This window comes from Physcomitrium patens, chromosome 8 (assembly GCF_059467195.1).
Source record: "Physcomitrium patens ecotype Gransden chromosome 8, ASM5946719v1, whole genome shotgun sequence".
Taxonomy (NCBI): Eukaryota; Viridiplantae; Streptophyta; class Bryopsida; order Funariales; family Funariaceae; genus Physcomitrium; species Physcomitrium patens.
The window spans coordinates 11,281,485-11,300,145 of record NC_143417.1 but is presented as its reverse complement, the minus strand read 5'-3'; the positions used below and the strand labels follow the sequence as shown (position 1 = coordinate 11,300,145).

At 30.5% G+C, this 18,661-nt stretch overlaps 1 protein-coding gene and 1 non-coding gene across 6 annotated transcripts; one reads left to right on the top strand and one right to left on the bottom strand.

Moving 5' to 3' along the window:
• Positions 1 to 7,703: 7,703 nt before the first annotated feature.
• TRNAT-CGU (transfer RNA threonine (anticodon CGU)) lies at positions 7,704 to 7,775 on the bottom strand. Its single transcript has one exon. It is a non-coding gene; the product is annotated as a tRNA-Thr (tRNA).
• A 2,114-nt stretch (positions 7,776 to 9,889) lies between these two features.
• On the top strand, positions 9,890 to 14,677 carry LOC112285392 (beta-glucosidase 6). Of its 5 annotated transcripts, none has more exons than XM_024526180.3 (11): positions 9,890 to 10,450; positions 11,169 to 11,268; positions 11,589 to 11,815; positions 11,916 to 12,041; positions 12,198 to 12,273; positions 12,421 to 12,580; positions 12,720 to 12,966; positions 13,118 to 13,236; positions 13,408 to 13,624; positions 13,826 to 14,040; positions 14,133 to 14,677. In XM_024526180.3, the coding sequence occupies exons 3-11, from the start codon at positions 11,639 to 11,641 to the stop codon at positions 14,311 to 14,313; spliced, it is 1,518 nt and encodes a 505-aa protein (XP_024381948.1). In that variant the 5' UTR covers positions 9,890 to 10,450; positions 11,169 to 11,268; positions 11,589 to 11,638; the 3' UTR covers positions 14,314 to 14,677. The 5 variants fall into 5 exon arrangements, with proteins under 5 accessions (XP_024381948.1, XP_090108679.1, XP_090108680.1 ...); XM_090252553.1 differs by having other exon boundaries at positions 10,431 to 10,593; XM_090252554.1 differs by lacking the exon at positions 9,890 to 10,450 and adding an exon at positions 10,585 to 10,799 and having other exon boundaries at positions 11,169 to 11,266.
• Positions 14,678 to 18,661: the final 3,984 nt, after the last annotated feature.

Sequence of the window (18,661 nt, the reverse complement as noted above, 5' to 3'; positions counted from 1 at the left end):
TTGATATAGAAATTACTCTATGTTTTTTTTTTAAAAAAAAAAAAAAAAAAAAAAAAAAAAGAATCTAGGTAGTCCTATGGATGAAATGTTCTCGAGAAGGACCAACTCTTAGAAAAATATTTGACTCCAAAATTTAAAGTTTTAGCAAAAATATCTTGCTTCTAAATGAAGGATTTTAAAAATCACATTTTCAAAAGTTTGATGTTATCTTATATATAAGAGAAGTCGTCCAATTTCAAATATTATGGACTTGTTGACAATTCCAAAAACTATAAATAATAAAAGTTGGCTTTTAGGATGTCAAGGACAAGAACTTGATAAAGACAAATAAACAAGTGAGACTTCTCTCAGAGAAAGATGACAAAATAAAAATAACTCAATATGTATATTAAGAAAGAAACTGGAATGACTATTGCCAAAAGACAAGAAAACTAGAGACCCTTGAAACTAGACTAGAAGCAAGAAAGGAGTTGATAAAAGTGAAGAGAGCTTGTTTCTTGTCTCTATATATACTATCTAACTAGAGGCTATGTGGAGATGTTCTATAGGACCTCCAATATGACTTGACTTTGTAGGACACATGCTTTGACTTACAAGGCAAGTTTTTCTACGTGTAGGCCACATAATTAGCTTGGTCTTTAAGCTAACAACATGTGTGGTACATAGCCAACTTATTGACCACATTTCTAATCCAAAAAGTCAATTAAAGACACCTATAAAGTCAAAGCAATATCTATATAGCTTTTAGGAAGCTTTCATAGCAAATATTATAGAATTAACTTACTTTTACCTACTTTTACTTATTTCTACCTATTTATATATGTAATTATTGGCTTACATGCGTATGTCCATAATATAGGGGTGGCATAAATCACAAAGAATATCAATTGTAGAACCAATTTTTCTTCTACAAATATTAATGTTTGCAATTTTATGTCATGTAAGCCATAAAAAAAATATATTATCTTTACAAGAACAAGAGTAGGACCAAGTATCCTTTGAATTAAACTAGAAGTTTGTATAGAATAGTAAACTTCATTTGTGTGTAATTAAACTGGTAGTGGTATTAATTTTAAATAATTTTTACCAACTTTAGTAGAATATATTATGAGTTCTTTACTTATAACTTACACATATAATATTGTCTAAAATCAATTCATTAATTGGATTCTAAAGAAGTCAAAGTTAATTTTTTTTTGTTGGCTTCGTTTTTTAAACAACTTTAACAATTTACAAAAACTTATTACATGATTCTTGTTATCTACTAATTTATAGTAGTCTTCTTTAAGTTTTTTTTTTATTAACAACGTTGAGATTTTTAGATTAAATACTAATACAAGAAATCATATGAATAAGATAAGTTAAGACAAAAATATTTGTTTTATATATTACCAATATATTAAATAGAAAATTTGAATACTACTTTTTGATACATGGTCAATTGTGACTTTATACAAACCAATCCATTTATTAGGTTTTATATAGAATTATCATAGAGTAGTAAGTATCTCTAAGTATTAAAAAATTAAATATGAAAGAAGTTCCAAATAGAGCTATAATAGAGATGAATTTTGTATATATGTATTGCTCTTTTAATAGTGAGAAGAATTATTGAATCTATAAAATAATATTAAATATAATAAAAATTATTTAAATATAAGATAGAAACTTGATGAGATTATAAATAAATATCAATTCATAAAAATTGAAGATCCTACCTTAGAAAAATAATCGAAAAGTTATAAAAAGATGAAAGAAGATTAAGTTAAGTAAACTTATACAATTATATATACACTTTTCTAATTTTATTTAAAGTTTTTGATCTAATAATCTATTTTTGATTTAAAATGAATGACAATCAAATTTCATATTTAACTCTTATAAGTATTTGATTTAGCATTCATCATTCTAAATCTAAGAAATTATTAAATATTTATAAAACTAAGTTGAGGAGTTCCTATAGCCTATTTGTAACAAAATACTTTGGTAGTTATTTTGGATTAATGATACTAAAAATACCATCTTTTAATTCTTCAAATAATGAGAAAAAAAATTATACAAGAAGTTTCAAAATATATATATATATATATATATATATATATATATCAAATTTTACAAATAGCCTTCACATATCTTGCAAATATTTCCAAAAAGAAATATAATAATAGAATTAAAATTTTATTTACTATAATACCTCTACTTGCTACATTGATTTTAGTAGAATACTGATAATTTAGTTTTCTTGACATTCTATTGATAAAAAATTCACCAACACCAACTTCTTTTATGATGAGAATATCATATTTTAAAAATAAAACTTTACATATAATTCTTTAATTTTAAGTCTTTCAAAAAATCATTTAGTCCTTCTATATTATACAATATAATATTTGATTTTACACATTGATTTAAAAGGGAGAAGATGGTAAATTATATACTTTCTATTACTAGTTTTTGTTTATACAAATCCTAAAGATATAGACCTTGAATATTTCTTAGATTGGAATAGAATCTTCTCTTATGTCCTCTTCAAATTTTTACAAAGAGTACAAGTGAGATGCTTTTAATATTTCTTTTCTTCATATAAATATATATCAAAAAAATCCTCTATTTTACATGAAAAATTTAATTCTAGAGTTTTAATTCTTCAAAAAATAGACTCACCTTCTAGCTTAGTTACGTGAGTTAGGCTATCAAAGACCACTATGTACAAAACTATGGTTATAAAAAATAAAAAATTTAATGATGATTTTATTTTTTTGTTTATATATATATATATATATATATATATATATATATATATATAAGGGCTCTACTTGAAAGCTCAAAAAGTTGAAAATCCTTAATTGATGATTAGAAATTATGTATCAACGATCATATTATATAGTGAATGGATATAAAATAGAAATAAATTTAAAAAAATAAAAAAATCCAATAGAGCAAGGTCCTTCTATGATTCTAGAATCCTTGCATCATTATCTAATAAAAGTGCCTATGCCAGATTTAAAAAATACATATCCTTGTGGGAACTTATAGTCCTTAGATCCATGATATGCAAGTATTTTTTTACAAGATTGTACATGATTGAGTATATTTTGGACAATATTAGGTTGATAATATTCATCTATTGTTTTTCTACTATACTTAAAAGATGAGATATTTTCACTAAGTAACAATTGATTGTAAATACGAATATTACAAGATGCCTAATTTTTGATTTAATACACTTGAAATAAAACGGTACCACCAAATATAATATTATATATAAAATAGTAATTATGCACTTTTTAAATTGATATAATATCATACAATTGAAGGTTTTCTTTGCAAATAATGTTAAATTTGATAAAGTTTTTATCCGCCCTTTAGATGCCATAAGAGTATTTTTTTAATAAAGATCGAATTTTATTAGATTCTTGAGATTAAAATTGGTCTAATTGGAGTCCTAAATATATACTTCAACCATGATAATTTATATATATATATTTATTTATTTATTATATTATTTAAAATCACATCTTTAAAGATTAAAGTTTTAGTCAAGCATTAAGAAGCATATACCAAATATTTCAATAAGGAATGCTTTTAGTATAGTCATAGTATTGAATTTTGTATTTAAAAACAAGCTTAGTTGATCTTGTAAAGATGTTATAAGAATTAATCTTATTGTTATTATGTTTATAAAAAAAAATCATATATATATATATTAAACATTGAATATTTAATCTTGATATATAAAATTCAATATTTGTTCACCTTTTAAATCTCAATATCTATACATATTATAAAATCTCCGCAATTTGCTCATATTACAAATTCTTTCAATTTGTTTAAATGATGATGAGAGGTTGGACTAATATGTCATTATAAAGCTCTCGAATTGAATGTTCTCATCATAACTTGCGACAAAGAGGTTTTTAGATGAATTGGCTAAACCTTAAGTATAAAAGAATCTTTAATTTTTATTACATATTCTTGCATACTTGAACCAATAGCTAATCCAAGTAATGGTTTATGCAACTAATTGTAGTTGATAAAATAATAGTTGTAAAATATCATACATATTATTATTTTATTTAATTTTTTTATAGCCTTTGTGTGGTTGATCTTTGTATCCTTTAATACACTTTTGCTTACATCTCTGTGCTTATATTGCAAAAAAATGAAGTTATTTTCTTCCAATGAATTATTTATTTTTTAACTTTGAATTAACTTAAGGTATGTATTTGTAGAACTAATAGATTTGATTGTAGAGGTCCTAAAATTTTTATTCTTTAATAAATTTCTATTATTATTTTTTATATTTATTTTTTTAATTTAAACTTTTAATAAGATGGAAAAATATTTTATTATATAATAAATATCTATACAATGTCGTAAACATAAATATTTATTTCAATAATTATCAAATAATATAAGTTTTATAGAAGTAAGTAAAAGAGGATAAACTTCACAATATCTTGTGGAAAAGCTTCTTAAAGGCTTTCTAGATACAGTTTTGCCTTTAAGCATGTCCATAAATGATTGATAGCTTAAAAACATGACCAATAAGTTGGCCATGTGTTGGACATGTTGGTCACTTGTGATACAAGTTGGAAATACAACTTACATATAAAAAGCTTGTTGTACAAATTAGATATGTGACTTACAAGTTGGATATGTATTAGAGATCTTATAGAACGTCACTAAATATCTTATAATTAGATATTAAATATAGAGGCAAGAAAGAAGCTATCTTCATTCTTATCAAATTCTTTCTTGCTTCTAGTCTAGTTTCAAGAGTCTCTAGTTTTTTTAGTCTTTGGCAATAACTATTCCAGTTTCTTCTTAAATATACATATTTTCTTATTTTTATTTTGTCATCTCTCTTGATACACATCTCACTTGTTTATGTATCTCTTTTAAATTCTTATCCTTAATATACAAAAACATCTTATAAATAAATTAAATAATTTGACAAAGACTAATTATATAACTTCAATTGTTTGATTTTTCACTTCTATTTCAAGCTTTTAACATACTTCCAAGTCTATGGCAATATAAAATCTCAATTCTAATAAACTAGTATTTTTCAAGCTAAGTCTAAGTACATTACAAATACTAGTGACAATCTTTAATGTAACAAAAAAAATAAAAATCTTCCAAATTCTTTCTAGCACTATTCATGTCACAATTTTGAAGGACATTATATAAAAAAACTATTTAGATTTTAGATTTTAGATTGCACAAAGATCAAAATTTGGATCCTATGATTGAAACATACATATTCCAAGTTTTGAATTTTACAAAGATTTGGATAATATACATCAATTGTCTTCTTTAGAAGATGTCTTAAGATATAAATATTCACAACCTAAATTCTTTTTTGAAATCATTGTTACTTTTGTGATAATTTCAAGGTCTATTTTTTATAGCTTGGATTTAGAATTATTAAGGTTTTTTCCAACAAAATAAACTATTATCATATTTTATTATAAATTTGTAATTTTATTTTACATAATTTCTTTTATTAACAAAAATTTCTTGAGGCATTGTATGAATTAATAAATGTCAATGACTTTTTGACATGGCAAGCATTGACTCACTTAAAGAGGGTTTTGTGGGATGGTGACAACCTTCAATTAAGTGAAGGTTTGAGGGTTGCCAACATCTTAATTTTATGTATGAAATCCAAGAGAAAATATATGTGTGTTTTAGAAATTTTGGCATCTTTGTAAGTTGGATTTGTTCACAAGTTATTCTACTTTTAATTCTCTTAGTATACAACACTACTGCTACCACTATTATAACAAAAACGATTAAAATAAAAATTCAAAAAAGAAAACCTAAAACATGGTGCAATGACTAGTATTTAGCCTTAACTTTAGTTTAGTGGTGCAAGGATACAATCCTATGACAAACCTTCTACAAGTTTAGAAGACACTAATTTTTAACCAATTATTCCACAACTTTGACAATCTTAAAGCCAATTCTCCCACTTATATCATAGTTCAAAATTAATATTTGTGTAAGTTTACGAACTACTTCAAAAAACTAAACAAGATTTCTTTAAAATATTCACAATGTACAACTTTACTTAGAGTAGGTAAATGAGCAATTGTTTTAGTACATTGCAAATCTAAATCTTATTTTCTAAAAACAATTGAAATATACACATTCATACATCCATATTTGTCACTTCTTTCAAGTTTTTTTTTTTTTCTTCTTCTTCTTTTTAATTTCATGTCATTTTTCAAAAGAGAAAAACAATATCAATAGTTTCATATTACAAAAGTTCCAAACCAGATGTTCGGCCACAATTCCCTCCGTACTTGACCCTCGCCAATTGCAAACTCAAAATCCGACTAAGAAGAAGAAGAAGATGGCGCTCATTGAAAGGGTAATGCAAGACGAGCAAGCTCTGGGCGATGGAATAATTGCGAGGTTATCGTGAGCCACAGCGCAACGCAAGTTTGGTATGAATGTTTGCACTCATAAACAGAGCCCAACGGCATAAACTCGACGACGCAGAGACGGGTCAAACCCCCACAGCAAGGAAACGTTTCGCAATTACAACACCCACAAAATAAAAACAAAAACAAAACAAAACAGGCACGCACGCCGCTCCACTAGCCTATCTAGTGGTTGACGCAGTCGGGCCACCACACTCCAGGTGCCGACGACCATTATCCAGACGGGAGGGAACTGTGCCTCGGATCCACGGCAGCCGGGCCCATGCCATGGATTCGCCACCTCATCCAAGTGGAGATTGGAATAAGTTCATGTCCCCGGCACTTGCCCCATCGTGGTGCAAAATCACCGCGCGCTGATCACGGCCCATCACCGAGCGAGAGATTTGATTGTTTGGTTGCGCCTTAACTTATGGCCTCTCAATCCAAAATACAACAGCCCCCGCGAGTGTGTGTGACTTTGTTGGGTGGAGCCGCAAAAACCCTAAACAGTTATCCTCAACGAAAAAGGATTTTGTTGGTGTGTGTCAGTGTTTGGATGTCTTTTTCTTTTCTTTTCTTTTTTTCTTTTGCTCTTTTTTGTCATTTCTTTTACTGACCATGGCTTCTGTGATTGGAGATTTTAACTTTATCTGACTCAGTGGTGTGACTTTGAATCCAGTGAGTGTATTTAAACATTAACTATTTGTTTTGTTTTGTTTTGTTTTACTTTCTACTTCCCCCTCTTTATATATATAAGGGACATGGTGTTGTTAAAGAATTGATTGTTTTGTGTCGCATGGAGAAGGTGAGATTCTTACTTTGCATTCTTCCAACTAAATGAAATATGTTATATTTTTTTATTTTTTTTATTTTTTGTGGGTTTTTTCAAGGAATACACTCGTCATCAACAAATATCATTTGTTGATCTGGATTGATGATGTGTTTCAAAAGCTGTCACAAAAATTAAGCACTATTGATGAGAATGAAAATAAGAACATATTGATGTAAAAAGATGGAGTTCATGAATGTCTCTTTAGAGAATTTCAAGATCTTTAATACATGTCAAAATTAATAATTGTCACCCTAGTTATTATTATTATTTATCTGTATTTTGTAGTTCACCTTGTTTACATATCTGCTTCTGTTGCTATGCAATTTCCTGCTCATGTGAGAGACTTTGTGACTCAAAACTAGAGTGTAGCTATAGTTGTGAAAAACATGCCAACCCATTGCTGGGCATTATGAAATGCGAAACTATAAATTGGCTACGTGTGCCCCCAGTGAGGATCGAACTCACGACCTTTCCCTTACGAAGGGAACGCTCTACCACTAAGCTATGGAGGCGAGCAGAGAGTAACCTAGCCTGCGATAGCCGTTATTTCAGGCAACATATATATTCATACGGTATCTATGTAACCCCTCATACTTAAGGAGTGGATATAACTTATCATTCAAAACTGTACATAAAGAGGAGTCATTTCACTTGAAGTTACCTAGAGCTCCCTGTAATTGAGAATTAGAGCAGGGAATGGGAAGGATGGGACTGAGGGAGAGTATTGCATCATGTTTGTTGTTGAGACAGTGGTGGCATTTTGGAGGTCCTTGACCCATCTCAAGTATTCATTTGAGGGGGGGGGGGGGGGGGCTCCATTCCAAGCCCATTCATGATGTGCTCATTTGTCTTGCTTTGCAAGGAGACATTTGGACCCATATTCTCTAATTCAAAAAAAAAAAAAAAAAAAAAAAAAAAAACACACTATTACTACTATTCATGTCCCTCTCCACCCTAAAGTCCAAAATCAAATTTTTGGGGGATTTAACTCCAAAAAAGTAGAGGTAGATAGCCATAGCCAACCACATCATGTGATTTGGAGTAATGCCTTTTTCCAAACAGAATGGAAAGGAACAGCAACAAAAGTAGTTTGATGCCATAGATTTATTTGTAGTTTTCTATATTGTTGTACAGCCTTGTGGATTGTCTCAAAATCAGACAAGGAGGCTGACATTTACAAACAAAAAGTGAGTGTCACAAAACTGTATTGTCCATCTTTCCTGTTGAGTCTGTCTTTTTAATTTTTTAAAAGTTTCATTCACTCTTTCAGGATATTGAAGGGTGTTGGCCCCATTTTCTACCAATCAAAACAAGGGTTGCAATATGACATCTATGGTGCAATGCCATGGAGGTGGAAGTGCACAACAAGGAGAATGATGTTTGCAGTAATGGTTAAATAAATAAATAAATAAATTCTTTGATTATTTCCAAATCACAAAAAAAATTTATGAAAAATCACAAAAAAATCTCAATTAATGATTATATGTATATATATATATATATATATATCCATAGAGAGATATTACATAAAATTTGTATTTTTACTAAAATAAATCATATGTATTTTCATATCATTATAATTAATATTAAATAGAGAATTTCATATAATAATCGTCAATATAAAATATCAAAACTTGTTCAATAATGCCTTGTCTATTATGCCAGAGTTTAAAATCATAAATACAAATTAGAAATGGATAAAATTCTTTTTTCATTTCCTAGTCAAATAATTGATTGTCATTACTTTTCAATAAGGCAGCTGACCCATAGTTGACCATCCCTCTATTTCCAATATATAGGCCTATCTAATTTTGTTAGTCTGATGACTAGATTTGACATCCACATTGATCAAAAATAGATTGGGGGTTGATTAAAATAATGTTAATTTGAGATTGATATATGAAATTAATTGTACTTGGAATGAGTATGCATGAATTATCAATAGTTGACAATTGTTGTGTTAGATTGGAGTGGAATAATAATATAATTAGATGCCATACTTCTCTTGATAGCATAAGTAGGTGCCACACTTCTTGGTTTTGTAAAAGTTGGATTCTTAGTTTTGTAACCCACTTCTGATCAGAATTAAATTGGCCTATGATTGGAATTAGATTGGCCCATATGTTGGAAATGGGTTGAAGAGAATCTTTAGCTAAAGTATTTATACAAATTCCATTTTTGGGCCAAATTGGAAGAGCACTTGGAGTCCTCCTCATTTCTATTTTCCTACATGGAGATTATTTTATTTTATTTTTACACTTATTGTAAATATGCTGAAATACTTAAGTTATTGGAAATGGGTTGCCTACCTTATCCCATAACTCCAAAGAGTATCTTTTGAGATGATCTAGTTGAGGTGGCAACCAAAAAGTAGCAAACAAATCACACTACACTCTAACAAAGAATCCATCATTTTCTCAACACAATAAGAAACAAAAAAAATTAAAAGAAAAAGAAAAAGAAAAAAGAACACATAACCAAACACGCCAACGAACCTTCGGTTCCAATCCACGTCAACGACATTCATCCAAAACCAACCAAACGACCTTTACAACGAATCTCCACATCCATCCACGATTCGAAATATGTCTCATCCAGAGAGAGAGGCAAGGGCGGAGGGAACGAGGAAAGGCCGACTTCTGCATTGCGTCGGAACAACCGAGGAGGAACCGACGAGGGGGCGGGGGACACGTCCAAAATGCGTCTGTGGGGTATAGTTAGTGTTGGGGATCGAGGATTCGTCGTCGATGTCATATGGTCTCGCAGAGCAACGAGGAATCTGGAGTAGGACCGTGACGACGCTGAATGATGGACACTCAACTGATCTTTAGTTGCCGAGATGGGTGGAGGGTTTGTGACGGCAACGGGGAAGAAGAGGAAGAGGAGAGGAAGGTGGTGGGGAGCAAGTCTTTCTCGGAGTGCAATTCCATCGGATTGGTCTGCGCTCTGTCTTGTTGTGCACGACCGGCGAAGAAACAACTTTTTATTTTTGGCTATCCATGGGACAATTGCACAAGTCACAAGAAAGAGGGGTTGGGGGGAGTGATGTCTCTACTCGCTTATCGGATTTTGCTGGGGTCGTAGCAGAGACGTTTTCTTTACTGCGGGCATAGGTGCAAACACACACAATTGGGCTCTATAATCTCTCACCGCCCCCCTATGGTGGCTGGCTGGCCTGGACTCTAAGGTTCATCCTTATCATCAACTATTTTTAGATCCTCAGGCTTGATTGCACACTTCTGTTGCTTTTTGACTGGAGATGTCAGGTCGAGCACGGGTACAATTACTGCGTTCAGCAGGTTGAGGAATGCGATTCAATTCAGCTTTCAGGTGTTTGTTCTTGAGGGGGGGGACAGGGACGGGGGTGTGAGAGAGAGTGAGAGAGAAAGAGTGAGAGAGGTTGTTTTAGAATTGAGCTCGACGTTGCATGATGTGATGGAACAGTCATGTAGCCTGTGGTTGTGTATCTTTGGTCAGTAGCTGATTATTTGACTCGTGCAAATTGGGTGCATGTGGAGAACATGTGACCTGCAGAGGTTAGAATTTTGCTTCCCTTGTTGTGTGATACGTGACGTTAGGTCATTGCGTATTTTTTCTCAACGGAGTGATACTATTTGATCTTGTAGTTCTTGGCATAACATTGGATCCCACTTGTATTAAGTCGTTTAGGAGGCGTCTATGGATTTGAATGTCGTCCAGCGGTACCATATCCTTGTCAAGAAGATTCATGGTTACTTATACTGTGCTTCAATCGTGACATGGTTTAGGGAATAATTGTGATGACAATGGTGCATGGGTTCGCGTAAATGTGCAAGACAGTCTCTTACTAATGTTGTGATTTTGCGAGTGAATCGAGTGTGTTTAGGATTAAATCTGTATCTTGATCTTGTGTATTCATTGAGCAGGGATACTCGACCCATTGGCATAATCGTTGAGTAGCATCACACTCCTCCTGCTTGCTGGCTGGGAGTTCATTTCCAGCTTTACAAAGCAACTTTACATTGTGTGAGTCTGCACTTAGTACGCTATATCGTTGAATACTATAGACTTCCGAGCTTGAATCAGAGTTTTCTTGTTTTTCTAGGAGTAGGACTGGTATCCTTGCTGAATCCAGCTCAGTGCTACCACGCATTGGTAGTTAGAAGGTGCCCACGAATTCTTTCTGGAAGCCTTTTGCAACTTTACGAGACTTGAAAATAGTTGGTTCAAATCTACAATAGTCTACTGGTTTTTAACCTCTTATTAGTGAGCTTTTGCTCTTCCTCGCCGTTGTTGAAGGCTGGGAGTGGAACAGATTGTGACTCTTTTCTTGTGTCATGGCACAGCACGAACGTTGGAGTTGTATTTTAAAGATCTTCTGTTTGAGGCTGCAAAGATGGCTACTTGCAAGGGAGCCTGCTTATTGTTAATCGCAGTTTGCCTTGTCTTTCAAAGTTTTCAAGAATTCGCTGAGTGCCGAGAAGGACCTATGATTATCGAGGAGCTTCCAACTGTTCAAAGGTCAAGCTTCCCTTCAGGATTTGTGTTTGGGTCCTCGACAGCTGCCTATCAGGTAAATTTGCCCAAATGGTTTTGTTGTTGAACTCTTTTATAGTGTTTTGTCTGTTGTGCATGAGTTCACTTGCTTACGATCGATTTTGGTTTTCATGCAGATTGAAGGTGCTGCAAGGGAGGCCGGAAAAGGTGCGAGTATATGGGACATCTTCTCACATCAGCCAGGCAAAATATTAGGAAACAAGACCGGAGATATTGCCGTGGATCATTATCATCGATATGCAGTATGAACACATGTGCCCTTATTTGTTTGTGCACCTTCTTCAATAGTTTTGGTTTTTAATGAACCAAGGAAAAATATTATACCTTATAATGTTCAATAACTTTCCCATCGTACTGATACTGCACTTTCTTTTCTATTTTGCTCCACATTTGGCCAGGAAGATATTTGGTTACTGAAGGATTTGAACATGGATGCTTATCGATTCTCAATCTCATGGACACGCATTTTTCCAAGTAATGAAAACTTCACCTGATTTCAATTCAACAATGTGCATGCAATGTTTCGCAAATGTTTTATTCAATAAAATTGGAGTTTTAGTGAAGCTCAATAGTGTTGAAGTTATGCAAAGACTTATACTTGTAACATCTATGCAAGTGCAGACGGTGTAGGCGTAGTGAATTGGGAGGGAGTGAAGTATTATGATAACCTCATTGACCACGTCTTGGAGCTCGGCATTGATCCCTATGTCACTTTGTATCATTGGGACATGCCTCAAGCTCTTGATAACTCAATTGGAGGGTGGTTAAGCCCTGATATTATGTACGTCTTCACTGTCGATTTTTGTTTGTTGCAATGCTTAATTTGTGGATTTTTTGAATTTAACTTTAGAATTTCTTTTCATTTTTATTCTTTTGTTTAAAGATACTAATCATGCTTTTATTAATGACACCCATTGCAGAGACTCATTTTCAAAGTACGCTAGATTTTGTTTTGAAAGGTGGGGTTCCAAAGTGAAGCATTGGATTACCTTCAACGAAATTCATACTTTTGCAATTTCTGGTTATATGACGGGAGTGATGGCTCCAGGGCGATGTTCTGCACCAGTTTGTGTGGCCGGGAATTCTGATACAGAACCATACATCGTTGCTCATCATGCTTTGTTATCACATGCTCATGCTGTTGATATTTATCGAAAAGAATTCAAGGTATCTAAAGACGAATCATTTTTAATTTTTGTTTTTCACAATTATCATTATTTTATGATTTTGCATTAAATCTACATTTTTGTTTATCACGGTTGTAGTTAATGCTGAATTTTTATATAGTTTTTAATTTTGCAGTATTCTGTGAATACAGGATACACAGCAGGGTATGATTGGAATAACTACAGACTCTATGTGGTTTGAGCCTCTTGATTCGAATTCAAGTTCTGACAAACAAGCTGCACAAGAAGCCGTTGAAGCATATATAGGATGGTGAGAGAAACAAATCTTTAATATTGTGATTTGTTGAAACAGAGATATTTCTTCAATTCAATTGAATGATTAAATCCTTAATTACCTTAATGATACTACTAATGTGAATACGATTAATGTGAATGTAGACGATACTTAGATATTTAACTGATAAATTCAATTATTTGACAGGTATCTTGATCCAATATTCTATGGCCACTATCCTGCGTCTATGCGGAGAAATTTGGGTTCCAATCTACCTACCTTTACTGCAGAAGAAGCAGCGCTTGTCAAAGGTTCACAAGACTTTGTTGGTATAAATCATTATACTTCAATGTATGCAACTTTCGGCATCAGTGGTGAAATCGTGAAAACATATTACAAAGATGGTGTGCCTATTGGTGATCCAGTAAGCATGGTTCTAGCCTTCAACACGTGATGGCTACCAAAAACAAGTCGTTTAATTGTCTATTTTCTGTCCAAATCCTTGCGATTATAATGGTTTCAATTTTTTAAATGTAGGATTTATGTACTTTGATACTATTATTCACTAGATATGATATCAAGTACGTTTCTCGCACAATATTAACGATATTTAATCTTCTTGTAGACACCTTCGGACTGGTTATTTGTGGTTCCATTTGGAATCAGAAAGCTGTTAAATTGGGTTAGTGAACGGTACCACAATCCAATTCTATATGTCACTGAGAACGGTAGAGCTGAATTCAACAAAGAGGATTCTATGCCTATTGAAGACCAGTTAAAAGATCCTGAACGAATTCGATATTATCACGACTACATGCAAAATGTGCTTTTGGCAGTCAGGTAAAACCATTTTCAAATCGTGTTTTTTTTTTTTCAGCAAACTTGATTTTCAGCATTCGTTTTTAATGAGAAGGTGATTGGTCTTGATTCAGGGATGGTTGTGATGTACGCGGTTACTTTGCATGGTCTCTACTGGACAACTTCGAGTGGTCAGAAGGGTATACCGTCCGATTTGGAATCTACTATGTAGACTACAAAAATGGCTTGGCCAGGCTTCCTAAGAGCTCCGTGTTCTGGTTCCGCCAAGTTCTAAGGAAGACATTTAATTTATAATGAACTAGATAGCAATTCTTTTAATCTCTGGGATCGAACAGTTCAAAATTTGGGTTGGAACAAGTTTCGTAATCTACAGCATGAATTAAAAGCTCACAGAAAGATTTTTACACATTTATGAAAAAACTGAAAAATCAATTTTCAGTTTGTCACCAGAGTGCTTTACAGAAGACAGACGTATTTGCTTGCTTATCATGACATAACTCTTTCTTCATGAGGTAGTGCTTGCTGCTCTTTTTTACAGACAGAGGGAAAAACGCTTTGTCTAGGATTTGTAGAATATCTGTACCAAAGCCACAAGTCACTTATTGACTTGTTTATGTAGTTTACTGAAATTATAAAACAGTTGTTTACTTGTTTGGAAGTTTGTTTAGTATTTCGCATTTTGATTTTAGATATTCATTTAAGTTTGGGTTTGGAAGGTTTCTACCTCTTGTATGTCAGATTTGTAGGACATGAAGAGCTGGGGGTCAAATAAGTGCATTTCGCTGAATACAATTTTTTGTACGCAGCTCATTAAAAGAATTGATTGATAAAGAATTTTAATTATAACTATTAAATAAGATAAAAATAGGAATATTATAACAATCACCAACCATATGTAACAAGAGTGATTATTTTATTACAAAATTTAAAAAATGTATTTTCTTTGTTTTTTTTCTTTATTATTTATAAAGACATCCTAAGCCAATATTTTGTGCAAATGTTTTGCAATGAAATGTGCCTCCAATGGCCATACTAGATTTTCAACAAGAACTAGATATGAGATTTGTAGTGGTATAACAAAAGATCTTAAAAAGTGGTGAGAAGAAGATTTTCTTCACCCAACTTAAGCACAACCAAAAAAAAAAGTTGCTATACAAACACAACTATACTTACTTTGTTGTCTTGGTAAAAATTATCTCTTGTTAAATAATCGTGGATTTTGATTTAACAATTTTTAAAACTACATTGTTGCAAAACATGTCATTATATTTTATTATTTTAGTAAAATACTAAATTTCATATGACATTTGATCAATTGTCACATGTATTAAATGGCACAATGAGGGGACCTATTAAAACTATTAGCAATTTTTTTTTTTTTTTTTTTTTTGTTGTTATTATTATTTATTTATTTATTTATTTTTAACTAGAATAAAATCAAAAGACATATTCTAATATATCCTACTTTTGTCTTTACATTAGACTACTTATGATATTTGAATATATAAACCATGGGATTGGCCATTTGACTACAATATTGTATGGAACACTAACTTGACATTTAATTTTAAAGTGTTCTATATTCTAAGATAAATTATTTTGAAATATTTACCAAAAGAATTCAAGTTAGTTGTTGCAAAGGTTGTTGGTGAGTTTGGTGAAGTTCATGGTAAAGACTTATAGAATACAAATTGATTGGAATCCTAATATAATATGGCAATGCACTTGAGAATTTGTTGGAATCTGAAAATCCTTGTCACTAACTTTATTTCTTAATAAAAGATGTATGTACAAATTGATTATAACTATTTAATACTTTGGTATTAATTTCATTTTGCAACTATACATCAAATCAAATACTATACTTCTTTGTATAGTTCTAAAGGCCATCAAAACAGTCAATTAAGGCAAAATGTTAAGAAAGCCAAGAAATTAAACAAAGATGGAAAAACATACAATTTAGAAGATATGAATGTAATAGAACTACACAATTAGACAAAGGCAATAATAGAGCTAAACTCTAGTAGTAAAAAACGGAGAAATAAATTAATAAAAAAAATCATTAGTAATTTAGAAATTGAATATATATAAATCCTCTTACAACTCTATACGTAGTATATATTCTTTGCATTGACAATGTTAAAAACATGCACATTATTTGGTCCAATGTAAGGCAATGGATGGTCAATAAAGATGAAATCTTTTCTAGGATAGTAATCAACTAGTGATACTTGATACAATACCTCTCACAATGAGTTTCTTAGTCATTTAATTAATAAGAAACTACTTAACATAACAATACCATAGAAAACTAGTATTAAAGGCATTTTGGCATGAAAAGATAATAGTATTAATATCTCAAAAAAACAAGAAAATGTTATTGTAACTAGTCTTGTAGATTAAGAAGAAGAAATAGGTATAAGCTATCTAAAATTCAAAGAAAAACAATGACAAAGCTACATATCTATTTTTTTCTATAATATGATTCTTTATTGTTATCTGTTACCAATACTACAACCCATTGCTAGCTTAGTATTAGTAAATTGCAACCATAGTAATTTCAACCTTATATATATATATGCCTTGTAAAAAAAAGACACAACTTTAAAAACTAATAATATGTAGGAAATAATGATGGAAGTAGTAATGGCTTTTGAAACTAATAATGATTTATTAAAGTAGTCATTTGCTTTTTCAAAGACAAACAAGACTTAATAGTGGCAATTCAATAGCCAATTAATATATATATATATATATGTATAATGATATAAGATTGAAATTTAAATTCCATATTATATGTAACTATAATTAGAAATATTTATGTAAAAAATATATGGATTTAAATTTGAAGAGGCCGAAAAAATAGATACAATCTCCAAAACAACATTATCTATCTTTCATCATATTGACATGATTTCTAATTGATAATAAAACCATTAAGTAATCATGTAGTTTCAAGCTTTGATATAAAAATAAAAATAAACTATATGAATAAAATGTCATGCACAAATGTAGATGTAGTCTTAGCAAGTAAAGATGTTATTTTTAAGTTTTTGGAATGCTCAAAAATTATATGTAATATGGAGGTTATTTAAAATATATATTTATTTTTTTTTTTTAAAAAATATATTTTTTAATATACTTAATTTAAAAATAATTTCTATTCTTATGTCAATTTATTAGCTTGTCTTGGAAAACTAAAAAAATATTAGACAAGTTCAATTACTTGCAAGTAAAGTTGATGCAATTGACATGATCAAAGTTTAATCATGCTTAAAAATCAATACAAAATGTCACACTTCTACTTCTTTTTAGCTTGATTAGTTAATATCCAAGTACTATGGTTTGTCATCAAAAAATAGCTTCTCCAAGTTCTTGCTATCCACCAACCTAAACTTTGTATATTCTAATGGTTATATAATAGAACAATCTAATGAATAATCTACTCCTATGAAATAAAAAGTGATTCTTATGGACTTGAGATTTATTCTTTTTACAATAATAAAGAGAAGTTAGAACTTCGGTAGACTAAATAAGGATACAATAGTTACATTGTAAATAAGGCATTTAAGTAAATAGGAGGTGAAGCAACAAAAGAAATTAATATGCCACAAGAAACTTGTAAAAAATGAATTTAAAGAATTAAGTAAAGTAACATGGAAATAATAATTCAACTAAATATATTAAGTCATCTATGCATTTTCTCTCTAAGATTTAAAACATTACAAAAGATCCATAGGAAACAAATGGGATAAACAACATACAATGTAATGAAGGTAATTTACAATGAGTAACATGATTCTTTCTATTAAACCAATTTTCTATCTTAAAAATTAAACTTTGATTGAAATAATTTTTTTTGAATGTCATAATTTAAGAGTTTTTGGATTGTGACGATGAAAGATATTTTAAGTCTAATTTCACATCTTTTTATTCATCTCATCAAGGTCCATTGTCAAAAGATTGGAAGTATACTTAATCTTCTAAAAAACTTTATCAAGACACTTAAGATTTCTTATTTTCTTTCTTTTTGTATTTCAAGATAATACATAAATTTTAAAGTGTTTTATTATTACTTGCAACCTATCTTAAAATTAAAACTAAGTTGTAAGATTCAATACAATATTTTTAGAATTGATAATTTGCTACTTTAAGAATATAAGTTAAGAGGTAAGTCAAAACAAGATTTTAAGGCATCAATATGATTCATTTCAACACTCATTTGATAAAGATGTTATTTTTTTATTATATTATGAAAGATTGGCCTACATTGTATATTTCTACCTTTCTACATATCTTCATGGTTATTTTCTAAGACTAAGAAGAATTTCTAAAAGTATACTTTTTATAGAATTTAAAAATTATTATTTTAAAAGATGTTATTAAGATAGGAGATTAACAAACATATGTATCATTGTCTTTATATTAATTTTAAAGATCAATGATTACAAAGAAATGAAGTTGGAATAGTCATGTGTTAAAATTAGAAATCTTCAATAAGATTTTTTTTTGCAAGATACATGTTTTTTTTTCTTTAATTATTTCATATAATGCTATGATTTTAAATGGCTCTTCCCAAAAAATCAAATTGTATAGCTACACTAAAAGCATAAAACTTAAAAATAGTATATTGTTAAATCAA

Excerpts from the sequence above, each read along its gene's own strand:
- LOC112285392 (XM_024526180.3), top strand. The coding sequence starts at position 11,639 with ATGGCTACTTGCAAGGGAGCCTGCTTATTGTTAATCGCAGTTTGCCTT. Across the intron at positions 13,237-13,407 it reads GTTGAAGCATATATAGGATG|GTATCTTGATCCAATATTCT; the intron begins GTGAGAGAAACA and ends ATTATTTGACAG. Across the intron at positions 13,625-13,825 it reads GTGTGCCTATTGGTGATCCA|ACACCTTCGGACTGGTTATT; the intron begins GTAAGCATGGTT and ends ATCTTCTTGTAG.